The 15,515-nt window shown below is 45.0% G+C and overlaps 1 protein-coding gene across 4 annotated transcripts in view; it reads right to left on the minus strand.

Moving 5' to 3' along the window:
* Positions 1–15,515, minus strand: part of MYO10 (myosin X) — a 272,693-nt gene that overhangs the window by 38,188 nt on the left and 218,990 nt on the right. For all 4 annotated transcript variants that reach the window (XM_064375882.1, XM_064375881.1, XM_064375883.1 and 1 more), the window contains 3 exons: positions 9,481–9,605; positions 9,269–9,383; positions 1,370–1,476 (listed from right to left, as the gene is read on the minus strand). In XM_064375882.1, coding sequence (XP_064231952.1) covers positions 1,370–1,476; positions 9,269–9,383; positions 9,481–9,605 — 347 coding nt within the window. The remainder of the gene's footprint in view (positions 1–1,369; positions 1,477–9,268; positions 9,384–9,480; positions 9,606–15,515) is intronic.

Raw genomic sequence — 15,515 nt, forward strand, 5'->3', positions numbered from 1 at the left:
TAATGAGCCTTTGAGCTATTCAAATGAGCTCACATCAAGGCTACAAGCCAAAAGAGGACCCAGTTTTAGAATGATACTCTCATTATGGAAACTGGACAGAACAAGGAGGCCCCTTTGGTCAAAACAAAACAGAAGAAAAACAAAGAAATAATAACAAACAAAACTAAAGTAAGAAGCCTATCACTATCTTGGCTAAATAAACACATAAGCCCTCATGTTGACTTTGAGTAGTCTTGGCAGAAAGTTGTGTAAATAGGACCCAAAGAGATCTGACATATTCTTCTATTCATATGAAAAAAATCATCACAGCAGGAGAGCTTTGTACTTCAGAAAATGTAACATGTGGGGTTTTAAGCGCATAGTGGACGAAACTAAAATGCCCATGAAAAGAAGCTGCCTCGTTTAGCAAACAACTGGAGGACGGGTCTCTGTAGACAAAATGGTAACAACGAAGTAAACAGCCAGGCCGCTATGCCTTCACTACCTGATGCAGAGGAATTAGGTAAACAATTTAAATATCAGTAAAAGGCTGGGCACGGTGGCTCACACCTGTAATCCCAGCATTTTGGGAAGCCAAGGCAGGTGGATCCCATGAGCCCAGGAGTTTGAGACTCTCCTGGGAAACATGGAGAGACCCATCTCTAAAATTTTTATTTTTTTAATTAGCCAGGCATGGAGGTGTGTGCCTGTGGTCCCAGCTACTTGGGAGTCTGAGGTGGGAGGACTGCTTGAGCACAGGAGGTCAAGGCTGCAGTGAGCCATGATCATGCCACTGTACTCCAGCCTTGGCGACAGAGTGAGACCCTGTCTCAAATAAATAAATAGATCTCAGTAGAGTTCTCTAATGTCACTGTTCTTTCTTTCTTTTTTTGAGACGGAGTCTAGCTCTGTTGCCAGGCTGGAGTGCAGTGGCGCAATCTCAGCTCACTGCAACCTCCGCCTCCTGGGTTCAAGCGATTCTCCTGCCTCAGCCTCCTGAGTAGCTGGGATTACAGGCATGCACCACCATGCCCAGCTAATTTTTGTATTTTTAGTAAAGATGAGGTTTCACCATTTTGGCCAGGATGGTCTCGATCTCTTGATCTCATGATCGGCCTGCCTCAGTCTCCCAAATCGCTGGGATTACAGGCGTGAGCCACTGTGCCCAGCCTATGTTCTTTCTACTGGAGATGCCAAAATGTGCAGAGCTGCCTTTCCTACTTGCTGCCCACATCAGGCTAGCTAGGTTTTGGGCATGCTACTAGGAGGCCTGACCTGAGACTCGCCTCAATTAAAAAAACTCAGGCTACTCCACTGGAACACACTGGGACCATGAGGAAGGACCCCTCATGGAGCTTAGTGCCTTCTCCCCTCAGCCTGCGGTTCTTACCGAGCCAAGAAGCCCAACACATGGGCCCGAATCACCATGGCCGCGTGCGTCACTTCCTCCTCCCTCCGCTTCTCCAGTTTCTGCTCCAAGGATTCTCGAAGAAAGACCTGCTCAGGAGAAAGTCACATGTCAGAAGCAAAGAACGTGGCCAGCAGAAGGAAGGCATTTCTGAGTGAGAGATATCTTCTGGGGTTAAGGCTTTTTTCTCTCCTTAAGTTTGCTCCAAACTCACATGGCCATGCTTTCTAGAATAGTGCTTTTTAAAGGTTCCACCTGTCACGGGCTAAAACAGTTGCAAAATCCAATAAGATATATTATAATATTGTAAGCAAAAACAAAAATGCTGTATAAAAATAAAGTCCCTTTTATGGTTATTGTTACTAGATTCAGCAGGCATAAGATGACTACCAAATTGCTATCTAAGCTTCTAAACAGTTATCACATCATGGACCGGCACAAACAGTTCATAGACCAGAACTGGTTACTACATTGAGTCTATGTAATATGATTCAGAGATACAGAAGCAGAGGAAGGAATGTAGGAAGGGAGGGAAGGCAGGAAATTTCTAAATTGTTATTTTACTTTCATGTGGAAATCCTCTCTCTTTGTGCCTGCTATGTGATTACAATCAGAGCATCTTGGCTTCAGAAACTTAAATGCACACAAAATATTGACGTTAAGAACATAATTCTGAAAATTGAGTTTAAAATGAGAACTCTGAGGCCAGGTGCAGTGGCTCATGCCTGTAATCCCAGCACTTTGGGAGACCGAGGCGGGTGGATCACAAAGTCAGGAGTTCAAGACCAGCCTGACCAACATGGTGAAACCCCATCTCTACTAAAAATACAAAAATTAGCTGGGCATGGTGGCGCGTGCCTGTAATCCCAGCTACTCAGGAGGCTGAGGCAGCAGAATTGCCTGAACCCAGGAGGCGGCAGTTGCAGAGAGCCAAGATTGTGCCATTGCACTCCAGCCTGGGCGACAGAGTGAGACTCTGTCTCAAAAATAAATAAGTAAATAAAACATAAAAAATAAAATGAGAACTGAATTATTTCAGCTACATCTCAGTTCAGCTATCACAAGCACAGCAGAATCAGGATTAAATAAACTGTAGCTGTTTGCTTGCCTATTTCTGAGAACGGACACTTCCATCCTCTGCTTATATGTGTGTCTGGTAACTGGCACTTTGTATCAGCATTCCTAGTTTTTGAAAATATATGAAAATATCAGGACTTTCTCTTGATCAAAGTAGCTTTTAATTTTGCCATTTTAGATTTAATACATGCATAAGAAATTCTGAATTATTCCCTAAAACAACCAGTATCAAACATTTTCATGCTTTTTTTGTTAATAGTCCACACAGAGGCATTCTGGGGTCTCCACAATTTTCTACTTTATGCTTCCATGAGTCATTCTGGCCTAAAATGGTGCATCATGTTCTCCCGATGGCACATTTTTCCAGGTTCTCTGTTCTGTGTCCTCCATGACATTTGGTCAAAAAAGCAAATAAAGGGTCTTACTACCTTGTGACTCACAGCTGTACCTATTCCTGCTCCGAGTAAAACTCCATCACAAATCACTCTCCAATGAAAGCTCTTCATACAATCCTCTCCTTGAAATACAATTAATACACTCTGTTGGCTAGACACAGTGGCTCACGCCTATAATCCCAGCAATTTGGGAGGCCGAGGTGGGTGGATCACCTGAGGTCAGGAGTTGGAGGCCAGCCTGGCCAACACAGGAAACTCCATCTTTACTAAAAATACAAAAAAATTAGCCGGGCCTGGTGGCAGGTGCCTGTAATCCCAGCTACTCAAGAGGCTAAGGCAGGAGAATCACTTGAACCTGGGAGGTGGAGGTTGCAGTGAGCTGAGATCGTGCCACTGCACTCCAGCCTGGGCAACAGAGTAAGATTCCATCTCGAACAAAAACAAAACAAAACAAACTATATATACATATATATATACTCTTACACTCTGTTGCTACAAAAGCTGTAAGTGTAATGTTTATTGGAAGTGATCATCATTAAAGCTGTTCAGAAATACAGAATTCCCTGTACGTATCAAAGCCATACAGCAAAAGCAGTTTTCATCAAGACTGGCCTTTAAAGAAGTATTTCAACTTCTCTTTAAGATTTTTGTTCGGTATTATGTATCTTACTCTAATGCTTTTGCTCTTATGAGTGCTTAAAAGGAAAAGTAATAGCCAAACCTAGGGGAAGAGGAAGACGCTTTTGTTTCTTGTCACCCCTCTTGTGTCTGTGAGCGACACACTGACAAGGTGAACAAGTAGAAACCTTTATGAAGAACAAAGGTCTTCTCCACCACTGGAAGTCCAAAGAATGTCTTGGTTAGAATCAGAATCAGACAAATACTTGCTTTAGTTTTAAGTCCATTAAAAAGACAGCTCTCTAAATAAATAAATAAATATATATATATTTGTAAAGACAGCTTTCTTTTCCTGCCGATTAAATTATTCTCCCACATCTTTATTTACTTTTTCCTTCACCAACCTGAAGGGCAAACAAATGGAGAAAATGCTTTTAGGGACCTGTCAGTTTCATTAAGAACATGAACCCTGAATTTAGACAGTGACAGAAGGGAAGTAATAGGTTTGGCTGTGTCCCCACTCAAATCTCATCCTGAACTGTACTTCCCATAATTCCCATGTGTCATGGGAGGGACCCGGGGGGAGATAACTGAATTATGGAGGCGGGTCTTTCCCATGCTGTTCTTGTGATAGTGAGTAAGTCTCATGAGATCTGATGGTTTTATAAAGGGCAGTTGCCCTGCACATACTCTCTTGCCTGCCACCACGTAAGATGTACCCTTGCTCCTCCTTGGTCTTCCACCATGATGGTGAGGTCTCCACAGCCATGTGGAACTGTGAGTCAATTAAACCTCTTTCCTTTATAAATTACCCAGTCTCAGGTATGTCTTTATTAGCAGTGTGAGAAGCGACTAATACAGAAAAAGTTGCTGTGAGCCCTTGTGTCACCCTGCCATATTCCCAGGACTCAGCCGAGACCAAGTTGGCACAACCTGGTGACTGGGAATGTGGCATCGAAGCAGGCACCAAAGCATCTGAGCAAAGGGCGGTGCCCACTCAGGCACTGCTTGGCTGAACTTGACTCAACATCCAACAGGAACTGTTTCACATGGCTCTTTTTCACCTTTATCTTAGGTAGCTTAAGATCCTGTGGGTATTCTAGTATGCTGTCTTTACAAAAACACTTCCTGCAGGCTTCATTGCTATGGAACGGAGGAAGAAAAGTCTGATACTGAAGTTCAGAGGGTCAGAAAAGTAAAGTCTTGAGTCTTGAGGAATCCTTGAGGAATCTCCTTCCTCAAGGAAGGAGAGGGAGCGGCTGCCCATCTCAGTCACCATAAGCACAGCTATTCAGCAGGGAAATACATCGCAATCTCCCCATGGGCTGTGCCATGACGCATCCCACAGCCCTCCTCGATTCCTATTAATGCTTCCCTAGTCCTCTAGGTAAGAATGCTAGCCTTACAAGAACAGTTATGTTTTATATAAGCCAGCCAGTTCAGACCTGGGGCCATGGCTAATTTTCTGCCTTCAACACTACACTTGCCTCTGTTGCCTGTGGTAGACATTCTTTTACCAGAAGACCCAGAAGTTCATTAGAGGTTTGAGGCTTTAAATACAGAGACCTTCTGGTGGCAACAAACCAAAACATCTGCTATCCAACATGTAAATAAAATGCTGGTCAAGATCAAAACTATCAAGAGGGCACAACTCAAGTGCTTTGATGCTTACATTTACTTCCTATCTTGTCTGTGGAAAAGTAAACTTCTATCTAACTTCTACTCCTAACTGCTCACCAATTAAAACTGAACTCCTCTGTGGCCGGGCGCGGTGGCTCATGCCTGTAATATTAGCATTTTGGGAGGCCAAGGTGAGCAGATCACGGGGTCAGGAGTTTGAGACCAGCCTGACCAACATGGTGAAACCCCGTATCTACTAAAAATACAAAAAATAGCTGGGCGTGATGGTGCATGGCTGTAATCCCAGCTACTCAGGAGACTGAGGCAGGAGAATCACTTGAATCTGGGAGGCGTAAGTTGCAGAGAGCCAAGATTGCAACACTGTACTCCAGCCTGGGTGACAGAGTGAGACTCTGTCTCAAAAAAAAAAATAAATAAATAATGCTGGGTGTGGTGGCTTGCACCTGTAATCCCAGCACTTTGGAAGGCTGAGGCATGCAGAACACAAGGTCAGGAGTTCGAGACCAGCCTGGCCAACATGGTGAAACTCTGTCTCTACTAAAAATATGAAAAAATTAGCTGGGCATGGTGGTGCACACCTGTAATCCAGCTACTCAGGAGGCTGAGGCAGAGAATTGCTTGAACCTGGGAAGCAGAGGTTGCAGTGAGATGAGATTGTGCCACTGCACTCCAGCCTGGGTGACAGAGCAGGACTCCATCTCAAAAACAAACAAACAAAAAACTGAACTCTTTAAAAACTTCTTCTTGAATACTTCCTTGACCGTTTCAATCCATAGGGATCTCTCTCTCTTGTAGAAGCTGTTTCCTTACTCCTTTAAAAATACTGTACTGCATGATTTAATTCATCCACTGTGTGTGAATGTCTTATCTTCCAACATAATGAACTGAGGACAACGCCCATGTCTCTGTGTGCCCTATGCTACACTACATCCCAAGCCTGCCTTGGGCCTGATTTCCATAACATAATCTCTAAGTGAAGTTGGATTGGTACCTGGAGCCCAGAAGAGACTGTTAATGGCCAGGGTGAGTTTGAATGATCTCTAATGTTACTCCACTGTATAAGGCAGTTAAGATAGGTAGGAGTGATTCGTTTATAGGGAATGCAATTTTTTTTTGCTTTAGAGACAGGGTCTCCGTCTGTCCCCAGGCTGGAGTGCAGTGGCATGATCAGGGCTCACTGAAGTCTTGACCTCCTGGGTTTGAGCAATCCTCCCACTCTAGCCACCCGAGTAGCTGGAACTACGGGCACATGCCACCACGTCTGGCTAATTTTTCTGAAGTTTAGTAGAGAAAAGGTCTCACTATGTTGTCCAGGCTGGTCTTAGACCCCTGGGCTCAAGCATCCTGCCTCAGCCTCCCAAAGTGCTGGAATTACAGGTGTGAACCACTGTGCCTGACCTGCAATTTCTTTTTGATTAAAAAAATCAGAGCAGACTCTATTACACTGCCAAGAACTCCACTTGAGCCATTTTCTTTAGCAAGTTTTCCTACCTGAATAAATGTATGACATCTTGTGTCACCTCTTACTGTTTTTCAGCACTTCACAGATACTGATTAAGCTCAGCACCACCTAGAATGAACAATCAGCACTATATACTCTGCTGGGTAATTGTAGAGAGGCCAATAGCAAGACCGCAGGACAGCATATGAAGGGCTAAGAAGCCCTTCTGTGTCAGGGCTAAGAAGAGGATGACCTGGGTAACCCAGCTGTAGGGTGCACTGAAGAATATCAAAAAAAGAGTCCTGTCAAAGTCTGCATCTAAGTCAAGACCTAAGGATAAGCGGGCTACAGAGAGAGTGGAGAGTAAGATTCCAGGCAGAGAGGCCTACCACCTGCGGGAGGCATACCCTCAGGTGTCCCCCAGTGGGTTACACCCCTCTTTAATCTTCCTGAGTATGGGTGGAACCTAGGACTTGCTTCTAGCCAGTAGACTGCAGCAAAGGCGATGGGATGTCACTTCGTGAGAACATTACATCATTTAACACTTCCTCCTATGCTGGAGCATGGGGTTGTCCTGCTGGCATGAAAGACGTGAGCTGCCATGTGGTTAGGGGGCCATGTGGCAAGGAACTTTGGGGGCTTCTAGGAGCTTCGAGTGGTTCCTAGCCAACAACCAGAAAGAAAACAGGCACTTCAGTCCTGCAAACACAAAGAAAGAATTCTGCCAATGACCAAGTGATCCTGGAAAACACCCTGAGGTCCAGAAAGGAACAAGGCCCCGAGATACAAGGACTGCAGGCTTGGGGGACTCTGATCAGAGGATCCAGCTCAGCTGGGCCCCACCTCTGACCCTTAAATACTATGAGACAGTCAATGTGTGTTGTTAAAGCCACAGAGTTTGCAGTAATGTATTACAGAGCAACAGCTACCTCATGTGATCATCTCTGCATGCCACCTCTACCCTATTTTGTGTTTGTATCTTAAATCCCTCAGCAATAAAACATTCCCCTGGAGCAGTGAGGTGGGTCCATCCTGCCTTTCCCTTGCTGAATGGCCAGGAGGTGATACCTAAGTACCTGTCATCAGTCTCACATTGGTCAAACTGCAAGACATATGTCTCTCTCTCCCTGCTTTCTCCCTCTTTCCCATCCTCTTTTTATAAAGCAAAGAAACTCCTAGATTAAGGCCAGGTGCGGTGGCTCACGCCTGTAATCCCAGCACTTTGGGAGGCCGAGGCAGGTGGATCATGAGGTCAGGAGTTCAAGACCAGTCTGACCAACATGGTGAAACCCCATCTCTACTAAAAATATAAAACTTAGCTGAGCATGGTTTTACACCTGGTATTACACCTGTAATCCCAGCTACTTGGGAAGCTGAGGCAGGAGAATTGCTAGAACCAGGAGCTGGGAAGCAGAGGTTACAGTGAGCCAAGATCGCGCCACTGCATTCCAGCCTGTGCTACAGAGCTAGATTCCGTCTCAAAAAACAAAAACAAACAAACAAAAACCCCTCCTAGATTAAAAACAGCATATTACGAATGGAAGCTTCAAAATACTTCTCTTGACATTGTACTGCTGTGTGTAAGGGCAGGGGATCAGGAATGAGGATTCATTCTTCCTTTTGAGGACACATGTGTCCTCAGCTGCCTGCATTTCTGTGTCGAGCCACGCTGCTGTCTTTCCCATGTGACAAGTCACTGGAGTTGGGTGAGGAATGAAGAGTAGAAGCCAAATGAGATCCTTGGCAGTTTCTGATACCGAAAGAAGAAGTCATGCAACAAATGTTATGACTAATCTTTGATGTTTAGGCCAGACTGCCCACTACTCAGCTTCTACCTGGAATGAGGGGTTAAAGGGCCTCTGCCCCAACAGCATGTTCAAAAGGAGACTTTCTGCCAGGCATGGTGGTTCACACCTGTAATCCCAGCACTTTGGGAGGCCGAGGCAGGTGGATCACAAGGTCAGGAGTTCAAGATCAGCCCGGCCAATATGGTAAAAATACAAAAATTAGCTGGGGATAGTGGTGCGCACCTGTAGTCCCAACTGCTCAGGAGGCTGAAGCAGGAGAATCGCTTGAACCCGGGTGGTGGAGACTGCAGTGAGCTGAGATGGTGCCACTGCACTCCAGCCTGGGCAACAGAGCGAGACGCCAACTAAAACACACACACACACACACACACACACACACACACACACACACACACACACAAGTAGATTTTCTTTTTTTGCCTTCTGGACTGAGTTTTTGACAACCGCTAGGATTTCAGACCGGCTACTGATCTCTCGCTCAACAGCTATTCTGGTTGCAAGGACAAAAGCCAGCATTTGAATTAGAGAAAGTTAGAGAAGGGTCTGGGGTATCACTTCTTAGACATGGGGGGCTGCCTCATACTTCCAAAGCACTGTTACTCATCTGCCAACATTTGCTGACTGCCTGAACAAATACACACACACACACACACACACACACACACACAATTAGGATGAGATGTTTCAACATGTTCCTAATGAAACAAAGTCCCTGACAAGTCAAGGACTTCAAATAAAATAGTAACTGTTTGGAAGACAAAAGGTTATGGCAGGCATGGCAATGGGAACACCTTCCCAATGTGAACAATGGTGCAGCGGTGTCATATGGCCTGAAACCCCTGAGCATCCCCCAGACATCTGTCGGGGGTTCCATGGGAGCTGCTCTTTCTCTGCACCCTACCTTGGTCTTCCCCAGCTGCCACTCGCTGTTGGAGGCATCGTAGAGCTGCAGCAGGCTCGTGCACTTTCCTCGGACGTCCTCAGGCAGAACCAGATTCCTCATCAGCACTTTATATCTGCAATGTAAAGACACATGGGGTCACCTCCTGCGATGGTTCCCTGTTTTCTTCAACCCCTTTGAAAAGAAGGAGGATCCATTCAGCTCCCTCTTGCCTTTTGTAGAAGTCCTGAAAGGGTCTTCGGACCGCATACCCAGCTTTGCGGATTCTCACAGTCTCCAGCATCCCTGAGTATCGCAGCTGGTTCAGCACCACCGCCTGGTCAAACTGGTCTGGCATCTAAACCATGCAAAAAGTTGGGATAGCATTAGAAAAGACGGAATTAGATGAGACAGACTTAATGAAGCCACCTCCATCACTGGTCTATCCCTGCTTCAGAACACATACAAGAGTCTTGAACCTATACAGAAATACAGACTAGAACATGAACGCCAGTGGAACCATCACCTCGCTTTAGCAACCATCACCCCTGCCAATCTGCCCCATCCACAAGCTACTTCCTCCCTCCCCTTATATTTAAGAAAGTCCCAAACAACATATCATCTCATTTGCAAAGATTCTAGTATATGTCATGTGTTAATATAACAGCACTATGATCACATCTTAAAAGATATCAATAATTGCTTTTTATTAATACCCATGTTCACATTTCTGGCTGTAGCACAAATATCATAAATGTACTGCCACTTTAAAATCTATCTTTTTCCCAAAAAATCTAAAGTGTCATACAAATGTCACTTTCTTTTACTTTTTTTTTTTTTTTTTTGAGATGGAGTCTAGCTTTATCGCGAGGCTGGAGTGCAGGGGTGCAATCTCAGCTCACTGCAACCTCCACCTCCCGGGTTCAAGCAATTCTCCTAGCCTCAGCCTACCAAGTAGCTGGGACTACAGGCACGTGCCACCATGCCTAGCCAATTTTTTTGTATTTTTAAGTAGAGACGGGGTTTCACCATGTTAGCCAGGATGGTCTCGATCTCTTGACCTTGTGATCCACCTTCCTTGACCTCCCAAAGTGCTGGGATTACAGGCATGAGCCACAGTGCCGGCACTTTCTTTTACATTTTAAACTTTAATTTAAAGGCTTATTTTACCTAAGAACACAGTGACTCAGTAAGGAGTGGATACCCACAGTGCGGCGGGTGGGGTGGAGAAAGCGAGATGACCATGCTGGCCAGTGGAGAAGACACAGGAGTGAAAACGAGTTTGATGGGCTGGGCATGGCGGCTCACGCCTGTAATCCCAGCACTTGGGGAGGCTGAGGTAGGCGGATCACCTAAGGTTGGGAGTTGAAGACCAGCCTGACCAACATGGTGAAACCCCGTCTCTACTAAAAATACAAAAATTAGCTGAGTGTAGTGGCGCATACCTGTAATCCCAGCTACTGGAGAGGCAGGACAATCACTTGAACCTGGGAGGCGGAGATTGCAATGAGCTGATATCACACCATTGCACTCCAGCCTGGGTGAGAGTGAGACTCCGTCTCAAAAAAAAGAAAAAAAAAAAAAAAAAAAAAACAGGCTGGGCGCGGTGGCTCATGCCTGTAATCCCAGCACTTTGGGAGGCCGAGGCGGGTGGATCACGAGGTCAACAGATCGAGACCATCCTGGTCAACACGGTGAAACCCCGTGTCTACTAAAAATACAAAAAATTAGCTAGGCATGGTGGCACGTGCCTGTAATCCCAGCTACTCAGGAGGCTGAGGCAGGAGAATTGCCTGAACCCAGGAGGCGGAGGTTGCGGTGAGCTGAGATCGCGCCATTGCACTCCAGCCTGGGTAACAAGAGCGAAAGTCCGTCTCAAAAAAAAACAAAAACAAAAACAAAAAAAACACAAAACAGTTTGACTTTGTTCAAATTCTAGTCAAATACCTATTTATTGAGAGCTCCATACTTTATGATCACTAAATAAAGTGAGCCTGAGAACACACAAATTAAAGACAGATTCGAAGCCAAGACTTAATGTTCTGAAATGTGTTCTCTTATTTGCTCAGCTGCCAAACAAACCGGTAACTGGTGCCAGGACAATAGGTTTTCAGGGGAAAGCAAAAAAGTGGGCCATTTAGGGACTTTGGGGACAGTGATCTGTTTTTTTAATCCACCCACCCGTTCCCTTTAATTAAGCTGCATGTTGTTATCCTACGCAATTGTGAATGCAATGGCAACAAAATAGTGCCCTAGGACCTCATCGTTAAAAAATACAAGAAGAATGCAAAGTGGCTTAATTTGTGACCCTTTAAAATGCAGTCAGTCATTAACACAAAATTAGGCATAAAGCCATGTCATTCTGCAAGCTTTCAAAATTGACAAAAAATAAGTTTCAAGAATGCTTTGCAACTGTCCCTCACAGCTTTTGATGGAAGAGCTGCCATCAGCTCTAGTGGGCTGACTTCTCTCATATTTAATTTCTTCTACAAACACTGTGGTCAAATGGTCTTTACTTAGCAGTATTCCAACCAAGTGCGGCCAGCAAATTAGGGCAAACGTCCAAAGAACTGTGGTTCTCTGCTTTTTAAGTCTTGATTATTTAAATGATCCTTAGAAAAGTAAGAAAGTCATAAAAATATGAAAACAAAATTACCTTTGGTGACTCTTATGCTGTATCTCTGGATTTTAAAATGTGGGTTGGGGGGTGGGTGGCTGTTCTGAAGGCATTTGGTTACAATGCTTTTGTGGTATTTATTTGGGAATATAATCTAACCAGCAGAAACCTACAAAGACTAGTATAGAGCAAACATAAAAGGAACACTGAATAAAGTATCTGACTTACTCAACTGTGCTAAATTTATACTGCCAGAGAAGTCCTCTAAATTTAATATTTAATCACTTGATGCTCAAAGACTTTCATCCAAAATCTCTCTCACCGTTCCTGCCCCCGACTTTCCTCCCAATCTCTACTGAACAAAGTCCGTGCGATTCTCCAGTCCGGCGCTCGACTTATTAAAACTAAAGATATTACACCAAAAGGGCTTCCCCCTTCAAAAAGTTCAGCCGCACTCACCATCTTCCTGTCTCTCCGAGGGGCAGTCCACCTTCCAGTTTGGCTGTGGGGCCAAAATTCATATGGAAAACAACTGCCACACTGACCTTTTCCCCACAGCCAAAGACATGGAACAATAATGAACACCATTCCTGTGCTTTAAAAAGTGCCCGGTCGCCATGACAACCCCTTCCATTCTCGGGCTAATTAGTGTGGTGTGGCTGTAGGATTCGATACAGCTCGGGAAGGGGAGGGGAGCCCGGGGCAGCCGCGAGTTCCAGGCTCCCATCGCGATTGGGTCTCTGCCCCTTCCCAGTAACTTAACCAGGGGAGGGGGATCTACAGGCTGATTGTCGCCCCGGGCAACCCACCCTGCGATCACGAGGGTAGATTTCCATTGGTGGTTCTCTTTTTAGCTGCAATTTCCTTTTCTGATGAATCGAATGTTCAAAGATGACACAGTTGGAAGCGGATAAGGCACAACGTAAAGGCACTTCACCTTTTCAAAACTTCGCTGCTCCTCTCCACTGCTAACTAGTTTTCCAGAAGCTGAGTTAACCCCAACAAAGACTGCCTGCAGTGTGCTGACAGGGAAGTCTTCATGGTGACAAATAGATTGGAGTTGCGAAGAAACAGCCCCTAATCCAGGGCAATTACAGTTACTTGATCCGTTTACTGAATATTTATTGAACACCTACTATGTGCAAGCTTTTGTGATTCATGATCAGGGAAGATTTTTTTTAAAAGGTGGAAGCTGTGTTTCGTTTCCAAGGACTCTGCAATTTAGGAGGGTGGACAGGTACACCAGTACTTATACGGCAGAAAGCCCAATATTAAACTATAATTAAAGATTAAAATTAAGTTCCTTGGGAATATAGGAGAGAGAAAAACACTGAGGGGGGATGGGGAGTGCACAGGTTTGAACTAGAGCTTGGACTCTTAAAATGCTAGAGGGAAGGGGCATTCCCCGTAGAGAAAAAAACGGGAGGAAAAGCTAAGAGGAACCTGGCAGGTTCAGTCGACAGGATAGGCTGGAACAGAGGGAGGTGCAGAAGGACCTGGGTGGAAGATGGATGCATGGTTCTTGCATTCAAGGTAAGAAGGAGTCATACAGGGTCACTGGAGGCTCACAGTTGAGACCATTGGGGTCAGACCCGGGCTGTGTAAGGGTCCCCCTGGTGCCAGCAACAGCACTAGGAACAAGACCGTCCCTGAATGGGTGGGTATATTCTGATAGCATGCATGTCATAAAAATGTCATACAGCCATTAAAAAAGAAGACCAAGGCCAGGCGTGGTGGCTCACACCTGTAATCCCAGCACTTTGGGAGGCCGAGGTAAGCGGATCACAAGGTCAGGAGATCGAGACCATCCTGGCCAACATGGTGAAACCCCGTCTCTATTAAAAACACTAAAAAAGTAGCTGGACGTGGTGGCACACGCCTGTAGTCCCAGCTACTCGGGAGGCCGAGGCAGGATAATCACTTGAACCTGGGAGGAGGAGATCGCAGTGAGCTAAGATTTCGCCACTGCACTACAGCCTGGACGACAGTGTGAGGCTCCATCTCAAAAAAAAAAAAAATTTAAAGAATAAAATTGGGCAATCGGACAAAACACACAGACAAAACACAAAAGATCAAACTGAAGACATTACACTAGGGCCCTTCACAAGGTGTTATTGAGTGGGAAAAGCAAGCTATGAAGAACCTTACTTAAAAAAAATAAAGATGGCCACTCCTCCCCAAAAATCCATGTGCTATCTATATATATGTATATATGTGTATAAACAGTCATGCACCACAGAATGATGTCTCAGTCAACAGCAGACTACAGATATGGCAATGGTGCCATGAGATTGTAATCCTGTATTTTTTTTATTTTTTTTTTGAGACTGAGTCTCATTCTGTCACCCAGGTTGGAGTGCAGTGGTACGATCTCAGCTCACTGCAACCTCTGCCTCCTGGGTTCAAGCGATTCTCCTGCCTCAGCCTCCTGAGTAGCTGGAATTAAAGGTGCCTGTCACCACATCCAGCTAGTTTTGGTATTTTTAGTAGAGACGAGGTTTCACCATGTTGGCCAGACTAGCCTCGAACTCCTGACCTCCTGAACTCTGCCCGCCTTGGCCTCTCAAAGTGCAGGGATTACAGGCGTGAGCCACCGTGACCAGTCTGTTAACACTGTATTGTTATTGTGCCTTTTCCATGTTTAGGTATGTTTAGATACAGATACGTATTGCTGTGGTGCAACTGCCCATAGTCTTGTACAGTAATGTGCTGTAGAGGATTGCAGCCTAGGAGCAATGGGTCACACCATATAGCTAGGAGTGTTGTAGGCTGCCCCATCTGAGTTTGTGTGAGTGCACTCTGTGATGTTTGCACAACGATGAAGAGAAATGGAAAGACACAGGCTAGTTGTTACTGCATGGTGGTGGGGGTGGGGAGGGACCCAGCTCAGAAAAAAAAGAGAAATAAAAAAATCAGACTGCACTAAAAGAAGGAAATAGTCACATATGTCATGTGAAATTTTCTGTAGGATTATATCTTTGAAGGAATTTTAAAATGGCATTTTTTACAGGAGAAACAAGCAGATGGAGGCTTCTGGAGGTCCTGCATGGAACAGAGTGAAGCAGGAACAGCTGAGGAGCTGCTGCCTGCGGGGTAGGGGGACGACTTTAAAGTGGAAACTACCTGCCCAGAGCTAACCCATGGAGAGAACAGATTTGGTATTTATCATTATCATGTACATAATATGCATCTATCAATGCAACATTAACTGGCCATACAAAGGAATGAAGTCCTGACACATGAGACAACATGGGTGAGCCTTGACAACATTATGCTGAGGGAAAAGCCAGTCACAGTCACAAAAGACACACATGACATGATTCCATTTATATATATCATGCCCAGAACAGGGAATTCTATGGAAACAGAAAGTCAATTCTGGTGGTTGCGTGGGGATAGGGACATAGGACACTGGGTGGGTGGCTAAAAGGCAATTTCTTTTTGAGGTGATGAAAATGTTCTAAAATTGACTCTGGTAATGGCTGCACATATCTGTGAATATTTTTTAAACTCACTGAGTTGCACATTTTAAATAAGTCAATTACATGACATGAGAACTACAGCTGGGCCAGGTGCGGTGGCTCACATCTGTAATCCCAGCACTTTGAGTACTGTATCTCAAAAAAGCTGTTTAAAATTTTTTTTATTACA

The sequence above is a fragment of the Aotus nancymaae genome, unplaced genomic scaffold, assembly GCF_030222135.1.
Source record: "Aotus nancymaae isolate 86718 unplaced genomic scaffold, 86718_ANA_hifiasm-v0.15.2.pri h1tg000014l, whole genome shotgun sequence".
Classification (NCBI taxonomy): domain Eukaryota; kingdom Metazoa; phylum Chordata; class Mammalia; order Primates; family Aotidae; genus Aotus; species Aotus nancymaae.